The sequence below is a fragment of the Aptenodytes forsteri genome, unplaced genomic scaffold (genome assembly GCF_000699145.1).
Source record: "Aptenodytes forsteri isolate BGI_AS27 unplaced genomic scaffold, ASM69914v1 Scaffold584, whole genome shotgun sequence".
Classification (NCBI taxonomy): Eukaryota; Metazoa; Chordata; class Aves; order Sphenisciformes; family Spheniscidae; genus Aptenodytes; species Aptenodytes forsteri.
The window spans coordinates 815446-843122 of NW_008796062.1; the positions used below are offsets into that span (position 1 = coordinate 815446).

Consider the following 27677-nt stretch of genomic DNA (forward strand, 5'->3'; position numbering starts at 1 on the left):
TGATGAAATTGTTGATGATACCTGACACCAGTAATGATATATTAAGTGCACTTAATATCTTAGTGCACGTGTCATGAGGCACATTAGAATCACAGAAGAATTTAGGTGAGAAAGGACCCTTCCTCTGGAGGTCATCTGTCCCACCTCCTGCTCACAGTGGGGCCAGCTTCAAATGTAGAGCAGGTTGCTCAGGGCTGTGTCCAGCTGAGCTTTGAGTATTTCCAAGGATGGATATTTCATCACCTCTCTGGGCCCGTGTCCTGATGCTGCACCACTCCTTGTGAAGAATTTTTTCTTAATAGCTAATCAACCTTGCTGTGCCTTAATCTGTTGCAGCTGAGCACCTCTGAGAAAAGTTTAGTTCCATGGTTTTTCCAGTTACCCATTAGGTAGCTGAAGATGGCAGTCAGGTACCTCCTGACCCTGGAGAGGGAAAGGCTGAATAATCAGACTCTTCATAATATCATGGTCCCTCCAGCCATCTCGGTGGCCCTCCACCTGCCCTTCTCCAGTTTGTCATCATCTTTCTGGTACTGGGGAACCTAAAACTGGTGACAGCACTCCAGATCCTGTCTCAAATGCCAAATAGAAGGGAGTTACTTCAGTCTGCTGTGATGCATTACCTAATGCAGCGCAGTATGCCATTAGCCTTCAGCACTGCATGGATGCCCTGCTCACTCCTGCTCAGTTGTTGTCCACCAGCATCCCCAAGTCCTTTTCTGCAGAGCTGCTTCTCCCCGGCTGGCATGCAGCCTGTACAGTTGCATGGGGTTATTCCATCCCAGGTACAAGATGTCACTGGTCAGCAAATGCAATTCCTCTTAAAGCTGCAGTGAGACTGGGGCACTGAAGTGACAAGTAAGACCTGGGTCATTGAGGGCCAGAGGCGAATCACACATAATGATCACTTACAGCAAGTAAGACTTTTATACTCAGAATAAGTAAAAGATTAAGTTTGGTCAGTGCTTAAATAAAATATAGAGCTGCCATCTCTGACTTACGCTGAGATTTTGGTATCAACTCTGAATTTTTCAGTAACCCACAGTGCCCTTTGTACAGAAAGCCACACAGTGTTCAGTACTTTTTTTCTGCATTGTAGACAGTAAGGAATGGTATTGCCCAAGGCAACATGAAAAAAAGCAGAGAAATGTGATAGTTAGGCCTGTTGGGAAATCACTAGTCATTGGAAAGCTGTTGGAGTAAGACACCTTTGGTAGGAGGGACCCTGGTGTGACCTCGTGATTTTGTGCTTTCAGTGTTTGTTTGTAAACAGGCAAGCTGCTGGAATGGTTCTGGCATCCTCTGTGGCCTACAGCAGGGAAGTAAATGCGTGTGTATGTGTGCACACACACACGTCTGAGTACCTCAGAGCTACAAGAAATGTGGTGTCAGCTGGTTTAACAGGCTCAAATTTGGTTATGAAACCTTAGATGGAAGGAGCATCTCCTGCGTCCCTTGAGTAGAGCGGGAGGCTGAGTGAGGGCAATGCTGGATAACTGAAATGGAGAGCCACTGGGAAACCACTACCTGTGCTTTGGCTCTCTTGCATCTGGGGCTGTTAACCCTGGGGGTCATGAAAAGCTGCTACTCCATTTTATTAGCATGGCAAACGCCATTGCCATTCAGTGGTAAACTTATCCTTGTGGTCTCTGTCTCTCCTTGTGTTACAAGCAACAGCTCCCCCTTCTTCTCCACAACCTGTCAAGCCAATCTGTGTGTGGCATACCGTAACACCTGCATTGAACATGACGTGAACCAACGTATGGCTGAAATATAGCACTTGTTCAGCACATTTACGCATAACATACCAACCTGGCCAAACCTAATTGGTAGCGAAGGATGAACTATGAATTGCATTTAAAATAAATTCTCAAGCAGCTCTGAGATTGTGATTATTTTTTTTTACACAAGAAGAAAGGTTAGCTTCATCCTTAGGTAAATATTCCCCTGGGCAGTGTTTCCCAAAGCAGCTAATGGCGAGCAGGTCTGGCACTTCTGTGAGATTGTATGGTTTTTAATAAGAGAGCAGTATTATTCCCTTGCAACTAAACAAAATTTCTAGAATTTCTGAACTTCTAGTTGTACTAATTTTTGTGCCAGATTGGCAGGCAATGATATTTTCTCTTTGAGGCTGTCACTTGCAGCTCGGCAGAGCACAGGAGTGACTAATACAGATAAATGAAGCTAGGTCAAATTAAACAAATGCCACAGTAAAGCATTTCTAAAGTCATATATGATCCCATACTGCATTGTGAGGCTGAAAGCTTGATGTTGTAGGAGAGTGTATCAACCTGTTAACATACAACCAGACCCCACAGCTTTTAAATCGTTTCTGAACTGAGATTATGTACATGAGGATAGTTCAGGATAGGCTTCTGCAGGTACAAGCAGATACCAGTTCTCCTTGTGACTTCGGTGAGAGTAAGAGATTCTGCACATATTTCACGCACATTAAGAGCAAAAGTGCCTGCAGTATCTTTGGCATTGGGTTTGTGGACCATTTGGTATCCTGTTTGCCTGAAAAGTGTCTTGCCTTGAGAGCAAGAAAAGTAAATAAATGTAGAGAGACTGATAAAACCCACAAGCCCTGGAGATTTCTAGGCTTCAGGAGCAGAAACCCTCACTTTAGGATTCCTTGCTGCTGTTCCTAGAATACCACAAATAGGTCAAACAAGCAACCTTGAAAGCTCAGAACTGCTTTTCACTAATGATAAATGATTGTGCAAGTATTTGAGATAAGTGTTAATTTCACATTTCTGCAGCTTTAAATTATTTTTCTTCGAATATCACCGTAGTCACCAGTGGTTAGAAGACTTTCTCAGCTCATCGATTTTGCATTGGCTGAGAAATTCTCTATTATATATTATTTGCTGGCTGACACAGCACATCGGACAGACTAGAAGCATATACCATTTTTAACTAATCTCTTACTTGGAATAGTGAATGAAGAACAATCAAAGGAAATGGTTTGGAAGTAACCCATTGTTTGAAATCAGCTTTCCCAAACCAGCAAATATAAAACAGCAGCATCGAAAATAGCAGCATCACAAAGTAAAAATGGCGTATATGTGTAATCCTTGAGCCAAAAGGCAGCCTATTTTTTTATAAATTTATTTTTAGCTTGGTCAGCTGTACTAAGCGATTTTATCAGTGTAGCTAGTCTCTGGAATAAGAATGCTCACATAATGTAGTGTCAATGCAGGCAGCTATTACAAGTCATGATACATATATGTTACACAAATCCTTTCAAATCAAATTCATACATCTGAAATTCTGTAAATGGATTAAATCTTGCAGTAGTGTCTTGCACTACTCAATTTCACTCTCACAAGCTGGCATCAAATAGGGACAGAAGAGCAGCCTTGTTGGAAGTGCAGCCCTGCTATTTTTGCATACTGTGAACTAGATGACTTGCAAACTTCTTCCATCTCAGTGGTCATAGAGCCTGTCACAGTTTCAGACGAACCAGAGGGACTGCTTCTCTGCATCTCCTGTTAGAAGAGAGCTCCCTTTAGAAGAGGCTTCCTTTGCTCAGATACCACAGAGCTGATGGTGAAAGGTGAAACCTTTCAAATTAAAAGTAATTATGATGGCTTTTAGGTGTCTATGACAGCATATCCTAGTGCTTGGGGCAAGGAAGAAAAACCTATACTGTGCCTTTAACACTACCTAGGCTTGAGATGATAGATAGGATTTGTTGTTCTCAAGGAAGGGGCTTAGGGAAACAGTTTCTTGCAGGTGCGGATGCCACCCGCTTCCCCAAGTGGCTAGCACTGCTACATACAGCTCTGACAAGCCTAAGTGTGCTTAAAACATTACTGTCCCTCACTTACTGCACACAACACCAGAACCTGATGCTTCCACAGCTCCTCCACATCGTTGGGAAATCAGCACTTCAAGAGGTAAATCAGGGAAGAGATAAAAAGTAACTATCCCAAACAAAGCTGCTGTGCTTCCACTAATCCCCATCCAAAGGAGAAGAGGCAAAGGCGGCCTTGAAAGCAACTGGCTTTCTGCGATATTGTACGTCTTGAGCGCTGCTGCTAGTGCTCTTGCACCACACGCAACCAACTAACAGCAGTTGTGGTCAGCAGCCCTGGCCTCCACAACAAAGGATAGGGTACGGCCAAGGTTAACGAGGACAAAGTATGTGGTAAGCAACAAGTCTAACCCCTTAAAGAGAGTGAGGGGAGGCTGTGGGGGGATTTTTTTAGATATTGCTGTCCAAAAACTTGAGGGCGGTTTCAACACCCACCCAGCATACAGACTTAAGAGCAGACAGACTTCAATAGCAGTAAAGCAGGTGGGGAGTGCATAGCAGTTATAAAGTTAATTGAAAAAATAAAAAGAGGGGTTTTTTTAAATGGAATGAAAGTGTGCAGCAGGTACAATCTGAACGTGACCTGCTGTGGCTTCCTTCCTATGCATTGCGATACACTGCATGGTGGAGCTGTTCATCAGCAACAGAGCACGGTTTTGTATTCAACGTTGTCCCTGTTATCCTCCCTACCACCACCACCCCAAAATCAATATTTGCACCATGTCTTTGGCATGAGCATCTTATGCTAGTTCTGTCTGGCAGCAGGTACAATCTGAACGTGACCTGCTGTGGCTTCCTTCCTATGCATTGCGATACACTGCATGGTGGAGCTGTTCATCAGCAACAGAGCACGGTTTTGTATTCAACGTTGTCCCTGTTATCCTCCCTACCACCACCACCCCAAAATCAATATTTGCACCATGTCTTTGGCATGAGCATCTTATGCTAGTTCTGTCTGGAGTTATTTTGCCTTGCAAGTGATTTTGTGAATGAGTTTGCCCAGCCTTTAAAAACCAGATCCTCAAATATACCTCTACAGAGTGTTTTTCAGCCTGAGCAAAGCTAGTGCCTAAGCAGGAGTGAAGAAAAAGAAAAAAGCCTATTTTCAGACTTTTCCTAAGCGCAGCAGTGTCACACAGATTTTTCCTGAAGAAACTCCGGCAGCCGTCCATCAGAGCTAGCCAGCAGCAAAGGCTGGAAGCAGAATGGAGGCTGGGGGAGGGATTTCATTTTCCTACTGGGCCAGATCCTCTGAACAATAAAGCCAAGTGGGTAAAAGCAAAAGACATGTTAACTGAAGCGAGCTGAACTGCTCCTTCGTCAGTGCCCAAGGCACTCTCAGTTTATACTGCATTTAATTCTGTCATTTTGGGCCCTAATCCTGCACTGATGATAGGAGGGTGATTTTCTCCACCCATGCTTTAGTCCATCAAAAAACCCAGACCTTAACATCATGAAAACCAACCTAGTTACTCTGAATTTTTGTTTAAACCAAGCCTGAACAAAGCTGTTATTATTTAACTTGAAGCTCCAGTTTAAAAAATAATGAAAATCTAGTATTGCACATGATAAGCTCTAGATCCTAGTTAAGCTACACCCTAAAAACCACAAAACGGAGATGATGTTGAAAATTCTCAACCAGCCTCACCCCATTAAAGCTACTGAAGTTTTGCCAACATGTCCTTGCCAGAGCTGTAGCCAAGGATTTAAGAGGCCCATGTTTGTTTAAAATTGTCTCCAGACTACCTGCAACTAGAGGCCCAGGATCTCTGCAGAGCCATTGGGCATTGTTTTTATTTGTTTTCATCTATGCATGAATTTCTTTGAAAATACCCAGCAGAGCAATAAGAAGGGATTGTTTTTAATCTTTAGAGATGATAGCATGCTGTTATGCATCAAGGACACTCAAAAACAAAGCATCAGATAAACTGTACCAGGAGATTTATTTTTTTTTTTTCACCTCCGGGCTTTTCCGAAAGTAAAACCCATTCTGCATGGAGCTTGCTGTTGATGGGACACCTATACGTTTGGTTTGTCATCCCAGAAGCATTAACACCACCGTGTTCAGGCAATTTACATGGGTGCCTGTGTGAAAATGCAGCTGGATTCTGCCTGTGCTCAGCACCCCAAGGGAGGGCAGTCATTATCGCTACAGGGGCAGCTGGGACCTGGCCTTGAGCCAAGACCTTGCTTAATGCAATCAGAAGATTTCAGTGATACTGAGTGGATTTCACATCCCCTTCTCTGGGAGAGGGTAGCTGAAGTTGGAGTTCTATGCCCTACTGCTGCCCGAGTTTAAAACTAGTCTGTGCATTTTTTGTGTTATGCTGGACAGCACAGTGGACAAAAGAGCGCCTTCTGCCATCCAGGTTTCAAATCGTATTAACAACAACTATTTATGTAGCTGCAAATCTCTCATTTCTCTTGTTTGAGATCTCTTCAGCAGTATCCTTCCCTGCCTGAACGAACGAGGTTATAAAACACGGTAATTATAAATCTCATTGACTGCCTTGCATTCAAGGGCGTGTTCCCCCCAGGCATTGCTGTGAAGCATGTTACCCGGGAGACTGTCCTGTACAATCCATAACAGAATTATTCTGACCCAGCGAGCTTGTTGGATGGGAGAACATTTGGGATGCTGACCTGCTGCCGCAGCACAGTAAATGCGTTTTTCTCATTTCACAGCAGGGCAACGCCACAGTACAACAAGGCCAATGCATTCAAGTATTCTTTTAAGGCATGACTTGCATCTCACTGACAAGTGCTGGCTCCCTAAAGATGCAGAAAGGGAGCCTAGGACAGCAATCACAAACCAGAAGTCCTGCTGGCTGTCCACACAATTTCAGCAGCTTTCTCTGGAGGTTTGGTTGTCTTAGACCTTTCCGGGCAAAACCATAAATACTTCAGACAACATAACACAGTATCAGTAAAACCCTTTCTTAAAATGTTCAAGTCAGGCTGTGCTCGTAAGACAGGCTAAAAAGCCTTTCGTAAGTGACAGCTGGCTGTTCTGCCTTGCACTACTAACCATAGCATACTTCAATACCATCCTTTCCCCATCGATCTGATCGTAGTCAGGATCTGTACAGGTACTTTCCTCAGTCCTGAGGGATTTATTATTGGTATCAATCATGATGCCCTACAGTCGGGAAACTACACAAAGCCCTGTCAATCCCCCACTCTCGCAGAAGGGCTGTAAAACCTGATCAGTCCTATGCTCTGGGGAAAAAAAAAAAGAAGAAGAGAAAAGAAAGTGCTTCCTAAAACAGTAGCAAACACAAAACACGGCTGTTGCCATCCATTTTCTCAATTACTGTCAGTGCAGAAAAGGAACACAGTGCTATGTGGTAGCCTAGGCAGTTGCATCCTCTTTGTGCTCAAGTAGGAGAGGGAGATGAGGTTCAGAGCAGTCACTCCCAGCAGGCGTTCAAACCAATTGAGTTTAATTAGAAACATCCTGCTGAAAATGTAAATGTTTTACAAGTACATCATCGCCATCAGGGGCTGCTGCTGGAGCCTGTGTTTTGTTGAGGCTTTGACACAACAACTACTGAAGATGCCCCTCTCCCTCGCTTGCTGTCTCCAGTGCTCCCGACACATGAGCGCTAGACTCGTGTCGTACTGCTGCACAGCGGGTCTTTTCCACATTGCTGCCTCCCTCCACATCTCAGAGACACAGGCTGGTTCATTTAACATACCCATGCCCGTTCCTCCTAGCACAGAGGCAGACCAGCCTCATTAAAAGGTTTTGCTAGACTCGGGAATGGAAACAATGCTAGGGGTTGTACTGCTCTCTAAATGTCCTCTTCGCTCCATATGGATTAAAAAGACTTCACAATGTTTGTGATTTAATTTTTTTTTTTGCTTAGGTCTGTGGGCAGCACTGAAATGTATCTGATGGGTACGTTTCTGTGTGTTTGCAGGAGTTACTCAGTTCATTATATTTAGGCAGTTGAGTTTTTTCACTGGTTTGCTGAAAATCATGAGAGATTGATTTTACCCTCTTTCCTGATGATCCAGTATTTTTCCTCTGGCAGTTCTCAAGAAAATGCATTTTTCCCTCCTCCAAATACAGTATCCATCATTAGTCTACTGCCAAACTATGTAACCGGCAAAATAACAGGTCTGTAGTGCAGGCAGCTCTGATGCCATCTAAACAAGACATACTCTACAGAAGTTTTCGGTTAATTCAAACCTGGTTCAGGTTACTAGTCATTAGAAGTCATCCCCTTACCTGGTGTCTCTGGAGAGGTTGCAGCCATTTTTTCCGTTCTCTTCAATTGAGTGACGGGCTGATGAGCCCATGCCTGCAAAGGAGGTATGCAGATGCTTTAGGAAATCACATGTATGGTTTTTATAGATGGCAGGCTGTCTAGAGTCAGTCCTTTAATAAAAAGAGAATTAGTTATTCCTCCCCACACATGGTTTTAGACAGTGCTGTATTGCTTTAACATTGTACAGAGCTCATGTAGAGCCACGTACCTGCCGAACTGACAGCTCCAATGGTGCTTCTGTAGGAGCGAGGACTTCCCTGAATGGTGAAGTGCAACTAGATGGTTCTGCTGCTGAACCAATTCTCTACAAATCCCATGTGCTTGTATTTATGTAAGAATTATCAGCACCTTTTTTCAGTATACCTACACTGCTTCTAAAACTAAAACGCAAATATTAGAGTATAAAGCTAAATACCTTAATCACATGCCAACAAAAACAATTACTGACTGCTATATTTTGGCTAAATATTTTGATCTCAAGTATCCATCTATAAAAGAGCATCATACCACTTTGGAGTTTTAAACAGTTACAGAAATGCAGCCAGATCTGGACAAAATATGCTTGCTGCTTAGATGAGTAACAGTTTTTTTCGTGCTTGACTTCCAGAAAGATGACTGCTATGGAAGTGTCTGGTGTGGTTATTACATGACAATTAGCAGTTGTTTCTCTGCTGACAGATGTCCATATCAAAAAGCACTGATTGTCTCTTTTGTTTGCAATTTTAGAGATACAATAATCAAGTAGCTTAGACCATCTCCAAGAGATACTGTCCTTTGCACTAAAAGCGCAACCTCATTGCCTAGGTTCATGCTGGGGAAAGTCAGACTGTGAAATATAGCAGATGATTTATGTGGAAGTTTAAGTCCTTTCTCCCTATACAGAATTAAAAATTGCAGTTACTTCTGTGGATAGATCTCTTATCCAGGATAGATGAGCAAACTGTATTTCAGCATTTTGTTTACTAATGAACTGTTTCAACAATGAAGCGACATACAGTATGCACACATCACATTGGTGGCATTGCTCATCTGGGACTGCTAAGCAAGAGAAGGGAAAGGAAGAATTTGTAAAGAAGGGAAGAATGACTTCACATGAACACATTCTGGTGAACAAAGTTCACAGATTCTCTTACTGCACAGCTATAGCATGGAACATGCCTCAGAAGAAAGCTTCTTAAAATGTCACAGACAAAACAGTATTTCAGATAATTCAGGGTGCAAATAGCTGGTTTACATTAGCGCTGAAAAGAATGCAGTGCAAACCATGACCTAAATTAATATTTCTGCCTGTAATCCAGAGGCCTGTCCTCTAGCCTTTCCCTCCTGCAGCCTGCTGAAGCTAAAAGGAGTCCTTGCGTGAGAGTTTTTGCCTGAGGTAGGATTGCAGAATGATGTGCTGTGCCTGGCAGTGTGATTTTGAAACATTTGCTAACAGGCAAAGGTCTGTGGGAGCAGACATGAGACTGGCAGGTGGGATTTAATAGCAGAGATTTTGTGCAGCTGCCAAAAAATCACAACCCAGATGCTGGAGCTGAACACAAGCTGCCTGATAGGAATGATGTTCTGGGGAAAAGAGGAAGCCAGCAAGTGTCTGTCAGAGAGAAGAATTTGATTCTGAGTCCAGCACTGCCTTACCTCGTCCTTCTCCTGGGGTCAGACAAGTCAGAGCACTGTCTGTGCACCAGTAACTGGCTGGGCGTGGAGATGTGCTGCATTTTTTCATTATGCTGCACCCAAAAAGCACCTCACCAAGCCAGATGACTCTTTGCCTCTCCAGAAGCTTATTTAAATCCCCTACTTACCAGCTGCTTTTCCCTCTCTCTCTCTCTCTCTCTCTGTTTTTCTTCTCCGCATGAGCTATCTTCTCTGAGCTCCCTATTCCCCTCACACATTCATTCTGCAAGGTACATTTTTATTGCTGCTCCTCAGAGACCATATTCTTCCCAAGACATTGATCTTCCTTACTTTTTTCTCCATCCCTGCTCTGTTGGAGGTCAGTTCCCTCTCTGAAAAGCACCAGCAAAGAGAGAGAGCAAGCATGCACGCATTGAAACAAAGAAAAGCACAGCAGCAGACCAGCCGTCCTTTAGCCTTCCACAGCCACGCTGATCAATAGGTAACTAGGACTAGCACTGTATCCAGGCACTAAGGGCATCCACAGACCAACCGGTGGCTAACTTGCTCCCACACTCTAGTATGAAAGATCTGGGCAAAGCCAGCAGCCTGCAAACCAGGCCAAGCACTTCACCCTTTCTGCCCGAAGGAGGAATTTCCTAAAAATACATGTCCTGACATACCACTGAGCCACATGGCACAGCGAGTGCAATCCTATTTTCAGCCTGCTCTGCAGGGTGACATAGCTAGTTACACTTCCTCCCAAAAATGGCACGTCAGCAGCGCAACACTTGCTGGTGGACCATCAGTGCAGCCTCCTGTGGGACGGTGCTCTCCACTGGAATTCCCCGTCAAGTGATCGCACGCTCGTTGTGCATAAGGCTGTGGTTGCGAGAAGCATCCCCAGTTGTGCTGAGTGTAATCAGGACAGCTGCTTTCTGCCCGTCGGTGCAGCAGTGGTACTCTGCAAGTCCCAGATAGGTGGGTTATGGGCTGGGGAGGAGAGAGCGATCAAAACTAATTCTAATCTGACCCTGAGAGAAGCTCTCCCAATGAATATTATGCCTGTCTGGCATGTACCTTTTGCAGCTCCACCAAGCAGGACAACGGTAAAGCAATGTTTGGCTTTTGGAGATGATTGGTAGCCTCCTTCCAAACCATGGCTGGTTAGCAGATTCTGTTTTCCCAACTCTGAGGCTTATTGCAGAATCCCAGGAATGTTCCTGCACTTCAGATATCCCAAAATAACTGCTCTAAGCTCTCCTTGGGGAAAAGCAATCCTTAGAGCAGCCTCTTAACTCAAATTTTTGTGTTGAAGCAGCTGAGCTTGAGGGAGAGAACTTGTCTTTGCCTCTAGTTGCTGGCTCGCACAGGAGAAATGAGCATTTTGGATGCTCACCTTAATAAGTTTGTGTGTCAGCTCACTCACTGTCAAAGGAATTGCAAACACTTTGTTCTTATTTCTGTTTGCTGCAGAAACTCCCCTCCCCCACTGCCATCCTCCCTGCAAATCCACTGGTTAGCTGGCAGCTTCAGTAACCCAGCCATCGGAGCAAATCCCTGGCTGTGCAGTGGGATCACGGCTCCTGAGCACCAGTTAGGAGCTGACAGAGTTGTTTTGCAGGTTTGTTGCCCCCTCTCTTCCTCTGCAGTTGCCGGGCTTCCTTCCTCCATCCCGAGGAGACAGTGGAGCCATCACAAACAAGGTGATAAGTGATTCTCTGACACCAAAGCCATCACTTAGACGCTAGGAGTGGCCTTTTCCTCTCCTGGGGGAACTGCGCATTTCCCTCATCCGAGAAAGACTGGGCCTGCTGGGGTGTTTGGGGTCTGGGGTCGTTGGAAGGAGCAAATCTGATCCACTGCGCAGCGCAGAGATTTCAGTCCATTAGCGGGAGGGCTGGTGCTCGGCTGCTCAGAGGTGGATTATCCCGGTTTCCAGGGAATCTGTAGCTCCTGTTTATCTGTGCCAATCACTTGCATTCCTCTGTTGTGGTAAGTTATTCTCCATGTCCCTGAGGTGCTCATTACCACATTATTCAGGCTCTGTTTACATAACTTTAGAAACCAAAATAAATTCCTGAAAGACAAAACTCCCCAGCTCTTCTCTGATCCCTTCTCTAAAGTGTGTGTAACACCTTACAAGAGAAGAATCTGGTACATTTCTTAAACCGAGTTCCTGGGGTGGTTCAGTCGTCTCTGGAGAATAAAACTTGCATCCAGCCCTGAAGATACTGTCCTTGGCCTGATCTCTCCCTGCAGCAGATGCCTCTCCACTGAGCTCCAACCTGATCTTCCAGAAGGTTACTAGCTTTAGTTGTGGTTTTCCCATCCACAGCCCTCGAGATACCACTGCAGCTCTACTAATCAGTATTGTCCTCATGCTGTGCTTTGCTCTGAGATCAAATTAAAGCCTAGAAATTGTAGTAGCCAAATTGGTCTACAGCTGAACTCATAAATGGTATTTCAGAAAGTGCTCAGGGAACTGTCAGAAGGGAGAGGAGGTGGAATGACTATCCCCTTTATACTTCAACCTTCAAACACTGTTTTTCACAAACAAGAAAAACAGTTATAATTAGTTTAAATTCTGTGCTATTTAGGCTGCCGGTTACCGCACCAAAGACAAGACAGAGTGATAGACTATAGTAATATAGTATATAAAATAGTGCGTAGCACAATAACAGAATATGTTGCCTCCCGGTACATAAGATACAGCTGCACAAACGGGGGTGGGAACTAGCAAGACTTCCAGGTTTTCAGCAAGCTGTCCTGACACACTGAGCTGGCCACAGTCAAGAGAAGGAAGCAGAAGTCCCTTCTTGCCAAACAAATGGGAAACATGAAAACATCACAGCTCTCCAGTGTCACTGGAGCTTCCATTTACACTAATGTTATGTGCAGTATTTATCAAAAGTCTTTAATTATTTATCTTCTCAATGAGTTTCTTCATTAACTTTTGAGCATGTAACAGGAAATGCTGTCTGTAATTCAGCAAAATCTCTTTGTGCATGGAGGTTTATGATTTATGAGAGATTTTATGTTAAGAGACGATGAGGAAACATGCTCCTTGCAGAATCAGAGGCACCAGAGCAGAAGCCAGACGCACTGGCTGGACCACAGCAGTGTGTTCCTGCCCATCTCGCTCTGTGTTTCCCAGCAGCTCAGCTAGCTTAGCGCTCAGCTGCAATACTGCACTCTGAGGCTCCGGCTGTAGTTGTGCGGAGGATGTCATTAATAACATGCTATCCCAGAGACTGCCAGTAGTGGCAAACCAAGCAAATTAAGATTTTTTAAATATCTCAGCTCTCCTTTCAGAAGGCATCTGCTGTAATCTACATTGGCATGCTATGTGCTTCTGTCAGCCGTGTCTTCACTGCGCTACACCCTTCCTCAGAGATATACTAAATGCGGCGCTTGCTCTGGCGATTAGTTCTGTGGGACTGAGGTTCATAGAGACCCTCGGCAGAGCTGAAGCTGTCATCTAGGAGAACCTGTTCATGACTCATATGTTCAGACACGATTTACTCTGTACAGAGAGGGGAATATAACATGCATGGGAAATGTGCACATCAGCCCCTCCTTTGTTGCAAAGCAGTGCATTAAAAACTGGGGAAAGATCCAGCATTGGCATTGGAGGAAACCTAAGCAGACAGAAATTCCCTGTTCATCAGCCACAGCACACTGTGGGCACTTAGATTAATTGGGTGTCCAAATCTTAAGCCTAGACATTCCTCAGCTATATGCGGCAACATCTTGCTATGTGCAACAGAACATAAGCACCTGCTTACTATCAAAATAGAGGCAGAGAGCTGTTTCCCCCCCTGGGGGTGATGGGGGTGCTTAACTGCTGGCCTAACATCTTAAAAATATTTGCTAGAAGTTAGCATGCACCCCTGGGCACAAGAGAGGCAAATTCTCAACCCTCTTCAGTCTGAGAACACTTAAACCTGGGACTTCTGCCTCCCAAAGCTTGTCCCTTGACCCTGTCTCTGCTCTCTGAATTGTTCCTGAGTAATGGCAGATTATTCAATGTGAAATGCATTAGCAGCCAATGAGGCACAGCAATGGCTTTCTAATCAAGTGCTTTAGCCAGCAGGTCACCTGCCGCTCTTCAGCATCCTGCATGTATGTTGCATGCCTTTTCTCTCGTTGCTGATGCTGATCAGTCTCGATTCTGCACGTATTTTGAAATACTTGGATATATCTAGGCTGAATCTCACTGATTTCAACAAGGCTTTCTGCCAGGGAAGCAGGTACAGTGCATAACAGAATTGGGACCTTAAATTATAAATTACGTATTCTAAATTACTATTTATTATTAGTTTGGGACCTTCTTTTAGTGCATGTTTTTACAGACGACACCATGAGCTTGAGTCCCAATTGAAGCTACTGTGCGCTCTACTGCAACATTACTATGACAACTGCTAAGATCAGGACTGGGAGAAATCTTGCCTTCTCTAGGAAAAGAGAGTATGAAACAAATACTGCATTTAGTTAGTCTCAAACATGTGGTCAAGGCATCCTGTTAGGTTTCCTTGCTTGCTGCGTCATCTCCATGTAGGTCTCAGCAAAGGAAGAACTATCGAGAGAATATTCAGCATGCAGCAAACAATTCTGCTTTGAATGAAGCTTAAGTGATGACAATCCAACAAGGCAGAAAAACTCTTCATTCTCCCTAGGCTTGTATGAGCCTCCCTATGAAGAGATCAGAGCCTCCTGGTTTGAAATGCTGCCTTAGGGTTTGCTTTTTATGTCAATAAATGTTTTATCACATTTAAGCTTCAAACACGGTACAAACATCCCTGCTAACATTTGATGAACTCGAATAGAGACAGCAAGCCTGAGCAGAGGGCAGTGTGCAACACGGCACAGTGCTTCCCTTCTGCGGGGGGAGGGGGGGCTTGCCTTGGCCTCACAAGGGGGCCTGGGCGAGATGGTGTCTTTGCAATTGTACGCTGCCTTGAAAAACACATTGGCAAGCTAAGGAAGGGTATGTTCCTGTCTTCGGGTCTTCACCACCTTTGATCTTTTCTTTCATTTGCTTTTTCTTCTCTCCCTGCCAAAGCTAACCTCGGTATGGTTGGTAAAGCATATCCGTGTGCCCAGGTCTGTGGTGGGCTTAAGACGTCTTGGTCTTCACGCTCAGCTAGTCTGTCTCTCCTGATACCTCCTCGCAGTCTCATTTCTTCTCTTCCCTCACACTCACCTATAGCACAGGAAGATGCTGCAGTGAAGTTTAAGCAGCAGTCTGCTGCTAGGCTGCCTTTGGTGCCTGCAGTACTGGAGCTGAAATCTCCAGCTTGAACCTGCTGAGTTGAAACCCACAGGCAGTGCACAAGTGCTACAAATCGTGATGCAAACTTGGGTTTTTGCTTTTCCCAGCGCTTTGCCAGTTCCCCCCCTCTGGTGCTGTTCCTTCGTTTTTCCTTTCCCCATGCTGTGTTTTGCAGGGGCCCTGCCTGCCTTCCCTCTCCTCCCCTCTCCTTCCCCTCCTCTGCTTTATCAAATGCAGCACTTCAGCGTCACTGACTGACAGGGGATGCAGCAGCTTCGACGGTGGAGTTGGAGAGGGGGAAGGAGGAGAAGGAAAAGCTGTTCTCAACAAAAGAGGCAGCAGAAGCACTGAAAGATGAGCTTTCCTCCAGAAGTGGATCCCAGTCACCCTTCGTTAGGGCAGCAAATTAAGATACGGTCTCTAATTCAGTGTGTTTGGCGAGCGGACCCTGACCGCTCCATGTATTCCTACAGTGTATTTTCAGAGAACAAAGCTCAGATGTATAGCTCAGGTTCACTGCAACCTGGACTGAATCAGCAAAATGGATGATTAGCTACCCCGCACACTGCCAGCCGCTGCGTGGCTAAGTGACAGCACAACAAAAACTCACTTCACTGCTCACAGCTTAAAAAAAATCCTGGCTCCTCAGAAATGCAAAGGTCATGAATGTAGGGGGAAAGAATCACAGAGCAATTGGCTAGTTACGTATCTGTCTTTATTCTAGGAGACCTAGGGTTTCCGGGGTTAATCTTTGCCATTCTCCAAAAGGACTTTCTGATATTTCATGGTTTATGCAACAGATTTTGCTTACAACTTACTCTGATTGCTAAATAATTACAGAAGCGTATGTTGCCCTGTAGCAGTGCGGATTTTTCTGTTACATGACACTGTTATCATCAAGTGCCAAATGCATCTTGAAAGGCTTTTTGTAGGGTTCTGCTGAATAAGCACACTTCTGAACGAGCACTTTCTGCAGCATGCCCTGATCTTGCCAGCTGCTGATTACCCTCCTACTAACCACTAGCGACATGTCTGTATTACAGATTGGAGTAGACAGCAAGGATACCCCATTTACCTTGAAATTAATTAACTAATGCACTAGCAGAAGCCCAACAGCAAAGTCTGCAAAATCTACTTTATTCTGGAAACTTCTTAGGGTATTTAGACAATAATGGGCAAAAATGTTTTCTCAGTTGAGAAAAGCATCAGAGACAACCTCACTTTGGAATCTGAGTCTCATGCAAAGAAAGAGAGAACTTGCATTTAAAGTAATTATTAAAATCAGTTTGTAAAGGATAAAGATAGAGTCTAGTCCACCTATACAGATTCTCGAAGAATGAGACGACCATGCAAACAAAACAAAACGTTTTTCTGGACATGTCTTTCCAATGCAAGCCCCAAAGGAAAGAACAAGTAAATCTGTGCCACCTTAGTGGAAGGAGACAAGGATGCCAAGACTCAGGATAACTCCCTGCTGCTCATCAGGTGTTTGAACTAAACATTTGCAAAGGAAGTTTTGACTTTCATTACTAAAAATAGACTCCAGCTTGTACATGAGGCTCATTTTGTGGTCTTTCATAATGTCTTTTCTACACTGTTTTCTGGGAATTTTATAAGCTAACAACCTTTAAGGAGGTTTTGTCAAACTCTACGGAAATAAAGGCACAGATCAGAAATTTCATGACCTTCTGAAGTGGGACTTCAAGCGGGGCTCATGCGCACTTTCTTTATTAGTGGAAATTGAAAACAAGTCACTTTTTTGCTCATCTAACTTAAATTGAAATATGGCTCTCCTATTCTAAAACAAAAATAGCCTCACTCAAGTATCAATTACTGAATCACTGTATCAAGTATCAATCACATCACTGAAGGCAAGGGAGTCCAACCCAGTGTCACTATAGAAGTGGTTTAGGTTTTGTTTGTTTTGCATACGGACGAGGTCAAAAATACCTTTGAAAAAGCTTCCCATACACACCCCCTGTCCCCTGAAATTAAAAACAGTAAGTTCAGGAGTCCAGCTGCCAGCGTAAGGCACCCTAAATCAGCAGCCCAAATTCGCTGTCTCCCCTGTGCCTTCGTACACTGCTAGACTGTACCAGCTTCGCTGTGCCGCAACCCTTCACCTCAAATGAATTTCTTCCAGTGCTTTCAGCGCCGTCTTTTACAGTCTGGCTTGAAAGCACAACCTTCACTACTCTGCCTCTGTTTACAAGATCTGAATTATGTCTTCAGACCTAAAGAAGAAAATTAAATTAATCTGCGCAAGTTACCCTCAGACCTCCTTGAGTGAGTGAGTTAGCATCCAAGCACTATACAGCTATATTAATGCAAGCAGCACATGAAATGCCTACGTGTGGCTAGCACAGGCCTGGTGCGAGCCCTAGTGACGTGCTGCCCACAGGAGCTCAAAAGCAAAATTATTCTCACACACGGTTTGGTTTGGGATTTTTTACCATTTATAATATGCTTGAGTTTAAAAAGAAGCCTGTCCTCATTGCTGCTTAGGGCCTGACTCGGTACCAACAACACTGACAGAGAAGACCATACTTAGAGGTACTCACCGTCTTTGGGAGGAGAATAACCGGGCAAAACCAGAAGTGCTGGTGCTAGCCAGGAGGTGGCAGAGGAGCGAGGCCACCTTGTACGCCAGTTTCTGCATTAATTTGGCAAAAACACAAATACAAACCAAGGAAAGACAACAAAACCCAGCCCCACCCTCCATCTTCAGGAATAAGAGGATGAAACCCTTAATCACATTCCTGCTTGTATTTATACTAATTGCTCATCTTCCTGAGATCTGACTTTATGAAATTATGTATGCACACCAAGCAGATGAGTTTCCATAGAAACTCAGGAACTGAACTTTCATTAGAAAAAATTTTTTTTTTTTTTTTTTTTTTTTTTTTTTTTTTTTTTTTTTTTTTTTTTTTTTTTTTTTTTTTTTAATTTTCTTCCAGATAAAAATGCAAATTGCCTGTCAGTGGGTGGCTTTCTGAATTTATATATAATTTTTTTCTTTTGCACTGTAGGCAGATTCCAGCTGGACCTACATAGCAACAACATGCAGGCATTGTTTATAGCAAGCCAGACTCCACGGGGAAATAAGAAATTCAGTAGCAGGGAGCAGCTCTCAAGTGCAAATACCTCAGGGAAACAAAAAACTGAAGTCCTCAGCGCTGCGTCTTCGTGAGGCTTGGGGATTGTGCAGCCTCCAGCTCTCACAAAATGCTTGTGGTTTGCAAGGAGCAGGGTAGGGAGGAGGGGAGAGAGGAAAGCCAAAGCAAGAAACTCTCCTGCACGCAGAATTAATGATGTTCAACCTGTCCTTTAAACATCCAGCAGCATATTTCTGCCGGTTCAGTTAAGCCTCACTGGAAAGGCTGACACCATCTGTCGCATCTCTCTCTGGGTGAAGGAGTAGGTCTCAGTGCTGGGGTTTGGGAACATTTGCAGGCCTGGGTTGGAGAGCAGGTTGGCCACACCCCGACCTCCGCTTGGGCTGAGGCCTGGAGCACAGCGTCTTTTGCCCACACCACATGGAAATGCAGGTGCATGGGCAAGAAGGGGATATGGGGATGTTCCTGGTCATAACATGAGGGAAGCGAGACAGTGGGCACGCCTGGGAAGGGCCATGGACCTGGGCAGCCTTTGGCACTAACAGTCACACATGTAAGCAAGGAGGGGGGGGATGTCTTTACCTCCTTTAGCAAATGCTTCCTCCTGTGTTTCTCCCCAAAAACATATAGCAGTTTTTCACTTATGCAGTATACTGCAGCATCAACAGGAGGCTTTCCCCTGGCTTTGGGGAGCCTGAGATCACCCTTTCTGAGCGTTCACATGTTTTTTCGGCTAAACTGGCATGCTTGAAAGCACTGAATACCGACAAACAAATGTTCACGTGTGCTGCACTTACTGGTGGGCATCAGCTTCAGCATCTTCCCCAGGTGAACATAGTACCTGGGGGTTGCATACAGCCTCCTCCCAGTGCTGCAAAACAGCTGCAGGGACCTCAAGCACAGGCAAAATCAATGCAGTGGCTCCACGCTGGGGAGCCATAGCGGGGGAAGCCATGCCAGCCTCTGGTCCTTGACCAACAAGGGTGCTGGGGCAGACAAGGGAGCTGTGCTACACAAGTGGTTTACGATGAGGTGGATTTCACTGCAGCATTGTTGAGAGGTGCGAGATTGTCAGCCAGGGAGGGAATTCCCCTCCTCATTGGAGAGGGATGACAGGCAGCAGCTGCACGGGCTCACTGGCCCCTGTGCCTCCGGGGCCAGCGGCCCTCCCAGAGTGTCGCAAGGCTAGATGCTGCTTAGCGTCAGGGTGAGGACAGCAATGGGTCCCCAGCCACCAGAGAGCACAATTGGCTCTGCTCGATCAGCCCCCCAGGAAGGGATTTTTAGGAAGAGTGGTTTTGTGGTTGAGGACAAACTTGAGCTGAGATAGCTCCCGTCTATTCTTGCCTCAGCAGCAGATTTGCTGTGGCCACACTACTTGCCCTTTCTGTGCATCATTATCCCTGTCAAGCGGGTGACTCAAATTATAATTGCACAAATTTCTTCCAGTCTGTCATTACATGCCTGCGGTCGTCTCCGGGCAGCTACCTCCAGAGGAACCAGCCTTTCCTATCAGGGTACCTCTGTGCCAGCTGTGCCTGCTCACAAGGGGACGGTAAGATTAGGCCCCATTGCCTCACCATTTTCAAACAGAGAGAGAAACCTAAAGAAAAAACATCCCCACTGCATCTTTAGATGATCAGATTTGATACTGAGTTGATTATTCAGGTCAAGGTTATGGGCAAGAAAGAGGCAGTGAAACTTTTCACAGTACCACTGATACTTGATTAAATGGGCATTTCTTAATTTTTCTCTCAGGCAAAGTAATGTGTTTCTGTAGGTATTAGTACTATCACTGGCTATAGGGTCTTAGTCATGCTGATGCACCCTGTGTCTAATGGCACTTTTGGAAAAGCAAACAAAACAAGACAAAGGAAAAACCTTCACTACTTCCAAAAGCATCACCGTTCTTTCATCAGAAATTTACTTGGGTTCTAGTTGCAAGAGATTTCACGTTTTTTGTCTTTTCATATCAACTAAAGGCAATTGGACACATCAAAAATGAAGCTAATGCTTTTCTTTATATATATGCGTTCACATACTACGTAGTCCCAGGAAAAGCATGAAGTCAGGCTGTCATCTCACTTTCCAACATTTCCGCAGGTGAGTGCAGGCAGAGGCCATGCAGAGCTTGGCAGGTGACATGAAAGTGTTGGCTGCTTCTTCCACAGGCCACACCTGGATGAAACTGGTGGGAGGTTCATCCTGGTGTGTCCAACTTCAGGAGGAAGCAGAAAAATGCCACTAATGCGTTGTGGCCTGCAAAGCCCACGTGACCATCTGGGCTCGGTGTGGTTGACTGCTGTGTAATTAAAAGGGAGTCTGGCTCATTAGATGCTTTGTGGGTTCAGACGCATCCATGCGAGCCCTATAGGAAAACATGTTCTTCCTACCACTTCTTTCATCCTCCCCCTCCTGTTCCTTCCAGATGGTTACACCCACTTGTGTCTTTTCTTACCCTAAGGACAGCTTTTTAAATAAGGTTCCTCCATCCTTCTCCTCCCCCACACTGCTTTAGGATCTACATTGGAGTGCAAATAGCAGGAGGACAGAGGGTCCCAAGCCATTACATACAGCCAGCCCCTAGAAGGCTGGACAGGCGCCATGTCCCTCTAGCCCCCTTTGTCAAGAGGAAGAGGCTTTCTATATGGTCAAGATGTAGGAGCTGAGAGACTTTACCTCAGCCTCAGCTGGATGTTCCAGATGTGCAAGGGTTATTTAGATACTCGGTGTAATTGAAGCTGTGTATATTTTCCTGGGGATTAGAAGCCAGTGTAAACTACTCAAGGAGGGAGGGATGCTTAAAGGGCCTGTAGCCTTTCTCTATATAGCACCAGTATACGCTATCCCAGTAACACGCAGCAGGAGCACTTGCAGAGCTGAATCAGTCTCTGCTTAAAAAAAAAATTATTTTCACAATTGTTTTTTTAAATTACACTTCACAATCAAAAAAAGCAGAGCTTAACAGCTGATTAATATTCTTCTCCAGAAATAGGTGGACATTCCCCCCATAGGACTCTTGCACCTGCACTCATACATCTGCCCAGCTTGCTGGGAGCTCGCCACGCTCCATTTCTTCCTCTGGTTTGTGCCGTTGTTAACTGCTCATCATTTGTTTGTTGACAGGGCCTGGTGCTGAGCAGACTTGGGCGGAGGGACCTGGCCCAGAAAGTCCTCAGAGATGCCATCCAGATCCAGACCACCAGTCACAGGGCCTGGAACAGCCTTGGAGATGTCTTGCAAGCTCAGGGGAAAAACGAAGCAGCCATCGAATGCTTCCTCACCGCTTTGGACCTCGAATCCAGCAGTCCTGTCATCCCATTCACTGTCATACCCAGGGAGCTTTGAAGCTTTGCCCTGCAGCTAAGCACCTTCATTCCATGGACAGACACCAAAACCAAACAAATAAACAAACAAAAAGCCTAACAGAAAAGTGCCATTGTAACCTGGAACTGGGCAAAATAATTCCAGGACGGGGCTCAGGTCTACACACTTAGCTGAGACAAGCCTAACTGTAGAAGAATTTGCAACAGGCAGAAATAGAGAACGCCTTTTTCTTCACAGGTGCCTAGCTCACCTCCTGTTCAAGGTAATAGCAAGGCTTATTTCAAAGTGTTGGTTCAAGGTGACTGTCTGTAGAATAGATTGTGCTAGGGTACAGCTGTTCTAAGCACTTGCACCTTACAATTTTCATTAAAGATAAAAACCCAAGCTCTGAATTAAAGCCCAGACCTGCTCTAAACAGGAGCAAGTGCACCAACTAACTCGACCAAGTTGCGCTTAAGCATGTGGCTGCCTCCACACAGATCTGACAGGATAGGAATGACAATTAAACCACATAGACATGCAGTATATGCCGTTTACAAAATTAATTCAGCTATTTTGATGATCCTTTTTCCTGCCTTGCTCTTATATACTCCATATGCTCACTATATTTAGTGTGGCGTTTGCCTAGACCAATTTAAATTAAAAATACTTTTTTTTTAAAGCTGCCATTGCAGTATGATTCACAAAAGCAGAAAGACCAAAGACCAAATCAGTTCACACTTGAACTAGTATTAAAAACATATATGTATCTCCAATTACATACTTATTGAAAGGGCTTACATGAAGTAGCTAATTATAAACTCTGAGCTTCATTCTTATTAATCACCTATTGCGTCACTTTTAGTGAGGAATGTAGTGATTACCAGTATATAGTGACTGAACTCCGTGCTTTACTGCATTACCATTCCTGGCACAGAACATTTTCATATCCATCTTTTCATGATATAAAAGATGCCAGCAGTCTTTTAAGGGAATGTATGCTGAAGGCAATATGTATATATATGAGTTACTTCTTTCTTAGAACCAAATCTTTGGTTTGTCTGTAGAAATTTCACATTAGAGGTACGGAGTTGAGCCTTCAGCGGAGGGGGATCATTTTGCATATCGTATCAGATGTAAGAGTGATCTCCAGAGCCATCTGAAGAGCTCCTAATCTGCGCAGCCTCCCCACGGCTGGCACAGTGGGGGCAGGGGATGCAGCTGGCATACCCCCTGCTAAGCTGCTACTTAGCTGTGCTTGACCTCCCCGGGGCCTCGGCAGCGAGGTAGAGCTGTACAGTGCTGTCGCACGACACACGAGAGCCAGCCCCGTCCAGACCAGTCCAAAGATGTAGATGATGCAGAAATGAGCTGCGGGCACTTCTCTACACAAAAGGTTGGGGCTCTGCGCCCGTTTCTGTCCAAAGAAGATTTGTGATTGTTTCCTAAGTGGGTTTGCACTAAAACACACTTTGTGCTATAATTCTGCCCAGTATTGTGATCCGTAACTAGTCCATTCTGGAAATAATAATATCCTCAGGCAATAAATGAGTAGGGGTTATTTCTTAAAGAGCCTGAGGCTCTGGCAGCAGACTTGAAGTCAGCATTATTTACAATTATTTGGAAATCTGCAGGCTAATGGAGAGGTGGGCTCCTCGTGCTGCTCCCAGACCACACCATCACAGAGCTCCTGCCCCCAGCTTCCCCTCGAGGTGCCCGCACCAAGGGAGTTACGCTGCCCTCAGGTTTCTCTCAGCAGATACATATCTTTTTTTCCATTAAATCTTGCTGGTGCAATAGCCCAGCTTATTCCTCTGTTCACTGAGGCGTCTGGAGTGAACGCAGCCCAGCCATGAAAGGTGCTCGGCCCATGAGGTCTCTGGCTTTCCAGTGCCACACAGGCACCAAACCAGGCTTTTTAGGCCAGAGGCAGGTTTCCAAGGAGACAGTGTTACCTGGCCGCATTTCTCATTTGCAATAGCACCAGCAGAAGAGGAAGGAGTAGGTGTTAAAGTACCAGAATTAAATGAGTTTCATGAAGACAGAAAGACACAGCAGAGACCCATTTTGCTGTGAAGGATGCTATGAAGTCGGCTTGCTCTGCACTGCAGGTGGGAAAGGGGGAAGGGGAGGGGGAGAGATGTTGTTGTTGACATAATATGTAAATTGTTACCCAGGTGTTTTAAACCCAGTTCCACAGTCGGATGCAATCTGACAATAGACTGAAGTAGAGATATATATACAGAGATAGATATTATATTCTGGTATTTGTTCTGCTCCACAGTTCCCAGAGTGGGAGCGAGCCTTCTGTATAAGACACAAAAAAAAAGTCAGTGTGGTCCAACATCACCGCTTTCTTGTGCAATGAGTATCTGTAAAGCGCTGCCATAGCAACTTCTGTGTACCAGACAGCTGTTTGAATAGAAGCTATGCATCCACCTCTGTGACAGAGGAACTGCTTTAAGAGGTCTGTAACGTATTTGGTCTGTGACCTGGCAGGAGGGTGCCTGTTTCCCAGCAGCAGCTGAGAAGCAAACGCTCACAGACCCATTTACTTCTGCATGTGTAGCTTGTAAACAGCCACCAGCCCATCATATTTGTTGCCGTCAGGCAAACTTCATCTCGGCGATAATCAGACTTGCCACAGCAGTCATCTTCCTAGGAGAGGTACACGAGTGCTTCGAGTGTATCAACCAGTCAGATGTTGCCAAGGCGGTCCCATATTTGTCTTGTGCATTAAGGAGTCTTACTGGCCTAGGAATTGCAGTCCTCTAAGAGTCTCTGCTTCAGGTATGGCAAGGAAGACGTACACGAGTAAATGCCATCAGCATCAATAGGAATTACACGGGTAAGGTACGCGCTACCAGCACAGCACACCACAGCCCCTACATCAGTTGCAGACAAAGTATTTTGCATGGAAACTGGACTCGATCCTGAGATTTGCTGCATGCTTCCCAGAGGATACGAAGCACCTGTTGGCTGGAGGGGTGTTACATTGACCTGAAATGCTCTGTACAGTGCAGGAAAGAGGGCAGTTGTTTCAGACTTGCAAGTATTTGGGGAGGGTAAATCCTCTAGCTACATTTGTTATTAGTGCTCACCAAAATAGAAGCCTTCCCAAGCTTACATGCTCCCTCTGTTCTTCAGCATGGATTTTGTTCATACTTCCAGGTACAGAAAAACGAAGACAACTACTTCAGACAAGCCTATGTATTGTAGTATTTAGATAGCAACACTGATAAATCTAATAGATCTACTTCCCTGAGCTCAGTAAGTAATACTTCTTTGTATATCAGGGAGCCTGGCATGCTTAATGCTCAGTGTTTGAGACCAAGCATAAGATTTACATCCCATCCCTCATCTGATTATTACAGATGATCATAAGTAATGGAAGTTTGGGGAACAATAAGTAAAATACTGATTCTGTGAGTTTTAGCACTGACTTGGGTCCAACAGAGTTTTCTCATTAGTTTAGAAAGAAGAAGAGAAAAAACGCATCGTTGCCTAAAGGATCCAGGTACACCCAGGTTCCTCTCGTTCCACCACAAGGTCATTTTCCTTTGCATTGGTAGGGTGCATACATAAGGAAAATAATTAGCGCCTATTTTTCTGTTGCACAGTAAAGGAGTAGTATTTGCCCTTGCCTTTGACCAACAAGAAGGTTTGTATATTGTAGCAAAAATTACTCTGCCTCCAGGATAACAGAAGGAGAAGCCCAACAGGCCAGGGAACAACACACACACGCGCACACACACACACACACACCCCCCCCCGCCTGCTGCCTTACCCCGTGTAAACTGTCATTAGCTCTACTGGAGTTGTTGGTATTTATGAGCATTTCCTCCAGCTGAGGATCTGCCCACCGGTGTACTCATCCTGTACAGGCAGTACAACGGAGCTGCCATATTCCTGTGCTGCACAAGTACCCCAGTCCGTTTCTATTGGTAACAGTTCATGCTACTGATTATCACAATGCTTCAGAAGTGCTAATTATCTTTTCTTGGTAATGACTAATAAATCCAAATGGAGAACAGTCCTGGAGGGCGTTTGCTTTAAAATTCACTGGCTGGGTACCAAAGTAGGCACAGCACTGACTGCTGCAGTTTGAATTACAGTTATTTTATCCAAAAAATGTTCCATTTTCAGAGACTCTTGGTGAAGACAGAGTTTGGCTAGTTTATATTGTGTTTTAATGACAGCAAGAGTGGGAAACAATCCTTTTTAGTGAAAAGACATCACTGCCGTGATCTTTTTTCAGCCAAACCAACAGAGATTTGATAGTTGCAATTCGGCCTAGGAGAGGAAGGCTTCCCAGAGCAACCGTGCTGCAGCGATAATTGCCTCTGATGGAATTGTATTACAGGCATATTTGACAATTATGCAATGAACATGTGTAGCTGAGCCGTCTCTCCCTCCTCCAGCATGTCACATATTTGGCTAAGGAGAGCTGCTTTATGCCCAAAGGGACGACTGCAGTGCCCGTCGGGGTGCCCGTCAGCACTGCCCTGGTGCCTGCTCTCACCTGCGAGGTGGCTGCTGCCACCAGCTGCACGGTCTTGTTTGCCAGCACCCCCTCGCTCGTGCTAACCAACGCTCTAACTGTTCCCTAAGCCTGGCTCCAGGCGATGGTCTCCCTACTGTTAAGTTGTTGTTCAGTGCTGCAGGATATCAGTGCATGGTCAGATAAAGAGTTATTTTCTTAGAAATTAGAAGCTGAAACATCCATCAGTTCGGTGATGTTGGCAGGAGGGGGGGTAACCACTGACCCAACGGCTGCCGAGATGGCTGCTCCGACTTTGCCTTTAATGAACTGGCCCGTGCCTTCAGCTCCAGCAAACCAAGGCAGGTTCCCAAGGAGCTGGATGCTAAAAGATCCAGCTCATTTCCGCACAGAAACACATGCCAGCCTGTAGCTAAAACCACTGATAGGGACGCGACACCGCACCGTTGCGGAGCGGCCCATGATGATACAAGTAAGAACCTCCGCAAGCCGGTGCACAGAGAGGTCCTCAGCTTTCGCGCGTACGAGCGTTTTCTGCCTGCCACTTGAATACTGTTAACGTGGTTGTCGGAATCGGTTTTCCATGTAACTTAACTTTTTTTGTCATTGTAAGATGTTTTCACCAGACAAATAAAGTTGACCCTGTGGAAAACAAAAAATGCTCCTCATATTTCCTGCCAATTTCAGGACTTTTAATATATTCGTGCCACAGATACTTCAAGCATTATGAAACGACCATTTGTTATATTAACTGGAACCTAGTGTGCCTAGCAAGTTACCAGTTGCAAAGGGTATTTTGGCCTACACCCTGTAGTTCATGGGAAAAACGAGAGTGAGCATGCAAGCAGCGTGCTTTCAGAGAGGAACAGAGCCAGGAAAAAGGAGTAATGTAGCTTCAGATGTTTGGATTTATGGAGATTTAAGCGAGCATCATGCTTTTCTTGTGCTTCTTCCAGTAAAAATAAACAAAGGTAGTGTGAGAAACTCTTAACATCGAGGTAATATGCAAATACTATGCCATCAAGTTTAGGGACTCACCTTATTTTGGCCACAATGCCATTAATCATCTTTTTGCTACAAACAGTTACTGGTTCCTGTGGTTATTTGGAAATAAAATGTCTCCATTCAAGAGCTTCCAGAGCATTCTTTGCATTTACACATTAATCTTGGGCAAGCTTCAAGAGGGCCTTCTTAAAAAGCCAGCCCCTTAGTTTTATACTCAAATGAGATGAAGGACAGGGTTTTTGAAGAGCATTTCTTCATAACTGTGGCTACTTTGGTTTACGAGTGTATTCAGTATAACTCAAGCAGAACAAGGTTCCTCTGTGGCAATAACAGAATTAAGTCCTTCAGCTGTTAGTACAAAGTCTTAAAAACTGGAAACAAAATGCTAGCTCTGACTTTTCCCCCCTTGTTGTCGTTTAACCCAGCAGGCACCCGGGGGGCAGCATGACTTCGTTCAGGCCACGATAGTCTGCTTTTAGTCTCCACTCTCCATTAGTCTTTCGCACTGGCCATATGGGACTGTTAAAGGGTGAGTGAGTCTTGCTGATCACTCCTTGGCTCTCCAGTCGATGAATCAGCTTATGGGTGGGAATCAGGGAGTCTCGGTTGGTGCGATATTGCCACCAGTGCACCGTCGTGGTGGCGATCGGCACCTGTTGTTCTTCGTCCTTCAGCAACCCCACAACAGAAGGGTCCTCCGAGAGACCCGACAAGGTGGACAGCTGTTTAATTTCCTCCGTCTCCAAGGCAGCTATACCAAAAGCCC

General features: G+C 45.0%; 1 protein-coding gene across 1 annotated transcript in view; it reads left to right on the forward strand.

Moving 5' to 3' along the window:
* TTC7A (tetratricopeptide repeat domain 7A) overlaps nucleotides 1–21562 on the forward strand; it is a 186007-nt gene extending 164445 nt beyond the window's left edge. The window contains exon 21 of the mRNA XM_019473938.1: nucleotides 21226–21562. Within this exon, the coding sequence (XP_019329483.1) occupies nucleotides 21226–21447 (222 nt within the window). The 3' untranslated portion in view covers nucleotides 21448–21562. The remainder of the gene's footprint in view (nucleotides 1–21225) is intronic.
* The last annotated feature ends 6115 nt before the right edge of the window (nucleotides 21563–27677 follow it).